This window comes from Canis lupus, chromosome 21 (genome assembly GCF_048164855.1).
Source record: "Canis lupus baileyi chromosome 21, mCanLup2.hap1, whole genome shotgun sequence".
Taxonomy (NCBI): domain Eukaryota; kingdom Metazoa; phylum Chordata; class Mammalia; order Carnivora; family Canidae; genus Canis; species Canis lupus.
In genome coordinates, this window is record NC_132858.1 from 44960463 (window position 1) to 44965146 (window position 4684).

At 44.5% G+C, this 4684-nt stretch overlaps 1 gene segment (V, D, J or C); it reads right to left on the minus strand.

Annotated features, from left to right (window-relative positions):
• Positions 1-1844: 1844 nt before the first annotated feature.
• LOC140613527 (T cell receptor gamma variable 4-like) lies at positions 1845-3535 on the minus strand. The segment is given in 3 exon segments: positions 1845-2337; positions 2803-3244; positions 3341-3535. Coding segments are annotated over 2 exon segments (447 nt in total).
• Between the last annotated feature and the right edge of the window lie 1149 nt (positions 3536-4684).

Below are 4684 nucleotides of genomic sequence, written 5' to 3' on the forward strand. Positions count from 1 at the left end.
AATTATTTTTTAAATACATTCTTAGTCCTGCTCAGCATTATTTTCATAATATAATGCTGCTTCTATAAGTCAAAAATCACTGTTTCACCCACCTCAGGAGTGAAATAAATGAGTGGAGCCCAAACCATCAGAGTATTTCAAGTATCCATCTATACAAAATCCCCTACCCATGAGGTAATGTGAACCCTTCTCTAATAGTAAAAATATAAATCTCACTTCAATAGACATTAGTAGGTCTGCCTCTGGAATCATTGCTGTGCATTCTGGGATGATGCCTTTAGGGGCATCTTGGTGGGTTAGGGGTTAAGCATCTACTTTTGGTGCAGGTTATGATCCTGGGGTCCTGAGATCCAGCCTGACATCAGGCTCCCCACAGGAAGCCTGCTTCTCCCTCTATCTATGTCTCTGCCCTTCTCCCTGTGTCTCTCATTAATAACTAATTAAAATCTTTTAAAAAATATTCCATTGTATACATAAACCACATCTTCTTTATCCATTCATCTTTCGTTGGACACCAACGAAAGATGAATGGATAAAGAAGATGTGGTTTATGTATACAATGGAATATTACTCAGCTATTAGAAATGACAAATACCCACCATTTGCTTCAACGTGGATGGAACTGGAGGGTATTATGCTGAGTGAAGTAAGTCAGTCGGAGAAGGACAAACATTATATGTTCTCATTCATTTGGGGAATATAAATAATAGTGAAAGGGAAAATAAGGGAAGGGAGAAGAAATGTGTGGGAAATATCAGAAAGGGAGACAGAACATAAAGACTGCTAACTCTGGGAAACGAACTAGGGGCGGTAGAAGGGGAGGAGGGCGGGGGGTGGGAGTGAATGGGTGACGGGCACTGGGTGTTATTCTGTATGTTAGTCAATTGAACACCAATAAAAAAAATGAAAGTAAAAAAAATCTTTTAAAAAATAGAATATGTTTTTAGTGTTTTTATGCATCAGCCATTTAAACAATCATTTAATTAGCAGACATTTCCTTAGGACAGTAGGGTTGTGTGTGCCCTAGGGGTCTTTGGTGAGGTTCACCTTATCCACGAGGAGAAAGGCAGTGGGAGGAAGTAACTCCAAATACTGATTTGTTTTACCCTCCACTTAGGTGTTGTTTGCTCCATGCACTAGGCCATTGTCCTCTCAGGATGTAACTCAAAGGTACTATGGAGCCATGTTAAAAACTAAGATTTGCATTGATTTTGGATGACTTCTCATGACAGTGTCTTCATATTTGGCTACTTTCTCTCTAAATAAACTGTAATAGTCACGTCTCAGATTCACTCCCCTATGAAGTCAGGCACTTAGAAGGAAAGGGGTCAGTTATATAGGAAATGGGGAAGATAAATGAAAGAACATCCCCAGAACAGAACAAAGGTAAATTTCTGCCCATCCACCCTCATCTCTTTCTATACATGCTAGAGGGCTTGGCCTTGACCCAGGCCTTCAGTAGAGTGTTGGGTTGTTGGTTTGGCTCTTTCATGCCTATCTTAAATATAAATCTTTCACCAAAAAAGCAGAAGTTCAGAGAGATAGATGAGGAGTTAGTGAATCTGAGGGACCAATTTCCTTCAGATGATGTAGACTTTCCTTCCAGTAATCGTTTTCACCAATGCAATTACGTTTTACATATAATTTGAATTTTCAATTGAAAATACATTCATTTCAGCTTAGACCTCCTCAGAGACCTTTTTCTTCTTCCCCACAACAGCCATAGGAATTTTCCTCTTTGGAGCTAGAGAATCAGTGATATACCTCTTCTTTTCTTTTGTATTCTTTCTTTTTTTTTTGGCAAAAATTTAACTACCTTTATAAGAAGTTAGTAAACATAGTGATATCTTATTGGTAAAATTTTTGTTTAACACAAAAATCAGCCACATTTCTGTCTGCTAAAGTACTTCATTTTACAGAGGAGAGAACAGAGGTCTAGGGAATCTGATCTCCAAGTCCCATATACAGTAGCATTTAAGCAGAAGCAGAAGGTGGAGGATTCCAGGTCTCCTTTAGGGCTGATGGATCCACCTGCATGAGGATCATGTCCCCCCGACAGGAGCTGAGCCCCAGACATGCCAGTGCACGAGGGTGCTGAGAAGTTAGCCCTCAGCTTCCTGAGCCTCTGCTCCCTGACTCTCCACTGCAAGTAACTAGCAGGGGGCGGGGCAGCAACATAGAAACTGGAATCAGGAGGTGACTCCCAGTCTCAGCTTTTGAACATTTTGTGGTAGATCTCCAGAGTGTCCTTCACTCTTGAAATGATTTGCACCATGTTTTATTACCATATTCTTCATGGAGGTGGTCAGATTCTTTAATCCCCAGTCTGTCACAGCTCTGTTAAGTAGAAATAAATAAGAATCACAATTGGAGACACAAATATTTTCATACTGCTGCATTTTAAAAAGCTAAAGAATCAAATAAGATTCTAGGATTGCTTTTATTTACTGTGAGATATCCAAAATAGTATTTTGACATCTAATCAATATAGAAATTACTAAGAAGATATTTCATTTTTTTAGACTCCAGAATAGGACTTGTATGTTACACAAGCAGCCATCTCAGCTTGGACTAGTGCACTATCTACATTTCAAGTGTTCAACACCCACTTGTGCCAAGTGGCTAGTGGCTACTACATTGAGTAGCACAGATTCTGCTCCAAATGCCTCAGAAACACTACCCTCACAATCTTTAGAAAAGTCCCTCCAGGCTGGACAGCTCCCTGGGTCTGAGCCAACCTGAGCATCAGGGGTGCTTAACTTCCAGGGTTATGTAGAGTGAACCCAAGGAGGAGACACCCACCAGAAGACAGGGTGCTGAGGACTGTCCCCAGGACAACCTCAGACACCTAGAGCCAGAGGAAGTTGCCAGGCATGAATCGCCCTGGGAGATGGAGACCTATTTGTGCAGGGGCCAGGGCAGCAGGAGTGGCTGTGCTCTTCCCAGGCAGCGCAGTAGTACACGCCTTCGTCGCTCTTCTCCAGCTTCTGCACCAACAGTTTACAGCTGTAATTGTTCTTGTCCATCTTGGCATTGACTTTGCCCATGTTCACAGATGCATCCCTCTGCACAGATGAGCTGTATGTGTATATGTAAAGGAGTCTCTTAGGGGCAATACCCTCCCTGTGGAAGTACCAGTGGATGTAGTTGACTGAGCTATCCACTGTGCACGGTAGGGTGGCCGAGGTGCCCAAGTGCACCACGACCACAGGAGTCTGCTCAAGCTTGAGTCCTGCTCCGCCACCTGAGAGAGGGATAGTGAGACAACAGTGAGACAGGGATGGTCAGGAACTTCAGGGGGTCCCCCATACCCTGCACTGTGGAGGGAGTCAGGACTTACCGGGAAACAGGAGGGCACACAGGACAGCAAGGGGACTCAGCATGGTTCAGCTTCCTGCCTGGTGGAAAGAAGCCCAGAGGGACCTCGTGGCTGTATCTGTTGGCAGGAGACTACCTTGGTGCGTGACAGAGAGCCAGTTAAGTTCTGAGCCTCTGCTTCCACGAGGCACCTGAAAGTACTGGTGAGAGAGAGGCCGTAAGGAGGTGCCAGAGGGCAGGGACAGATCTGACCACAATGGGGGTGGGAACATAGTGCGCAGGGTGCCGAGAAACACTGAGCAACATTGGTGCATGGCAGCACCAGTGAGAACAGCAATCCTTGATTGGACATCCACTACATCTGAGCACCACACTAATTGATTGCTGCTCATTGTTTGATCAAATCCTGGAATGATCCCTTGGGATGAATTCACCCTTGGGATGAATGCTACTTCCCTCACTTTAGAAATGGAGAAAGCCTGGTTGATCATTTAAGTAAACCTTTCCAAGACTGCATGTCTACAGGGTATTGGGTGAGGATGTTCCCAGGTCTGGCTGGAGATGACACTCAAGCCTCAAATGGCCACTTGTTACTAACAAGGGGAATGTGTGTGCAGCTCGCTTGGGAGGCAGGCACAAGTGCAGAGCTCTCTGCTGAAAAGGCAGCAGGTTCCTTGAGCTAGCATTGGAGTATTTCTCCAGAGATCTCACTGGATGATTTAAATGTCCTAACATAACATGATAGCTGTGTAGTCTTGGGCAAGCTGTTTCTACTCCTTTTCCTCCTTTGTCAAAACGGACCTCATTAGGTTGCATGCAGTGTGAACAGGGAAGGAGAGCAAAGCATGTAGTTTGTCCCAGATGCATAGAAAATGCTCAAGAAGTGGTGGGGTTCTGGATTGGTTGCAGGAGATGATTTCAGGAGTCCTCATAGTGTAGAGTTATAGGGAATATTATATATAATTTGGAAAATCAGGGATGTTTGTGTGTGTGTGTGGGGGGGGGGTATGTGGCCAAAGGAAGAAAACTGCATTGGGCCAAGGTGTAGTGCAGGCTTTGGGTAGGACCAGGTGCTGCAGTTCCAGGGTCAGGTCTTCAGATATGTATGATAAGGCAGGGCCTCAGGAAGGGTCAGCTGAGGAATGCATCTGAAATGAAGCTTTGAGAAGTCAAGGTAGCATTGTCTTCCATTTGAAATGAAGGTTCCATTTCTCTTATTCCAAGTATAGGAGGGACTCCTTGGTGTAGTTTTGGCAATCAGTTATGTTAATGATAACCTGTCAGCCTGGAAGGAGATGGTAGTGGGGGTGGCCCAGAAGGGACTTGGCTAGGCCAGGGAGGCTTGGGCCCTTCAGTGCTCAGTACC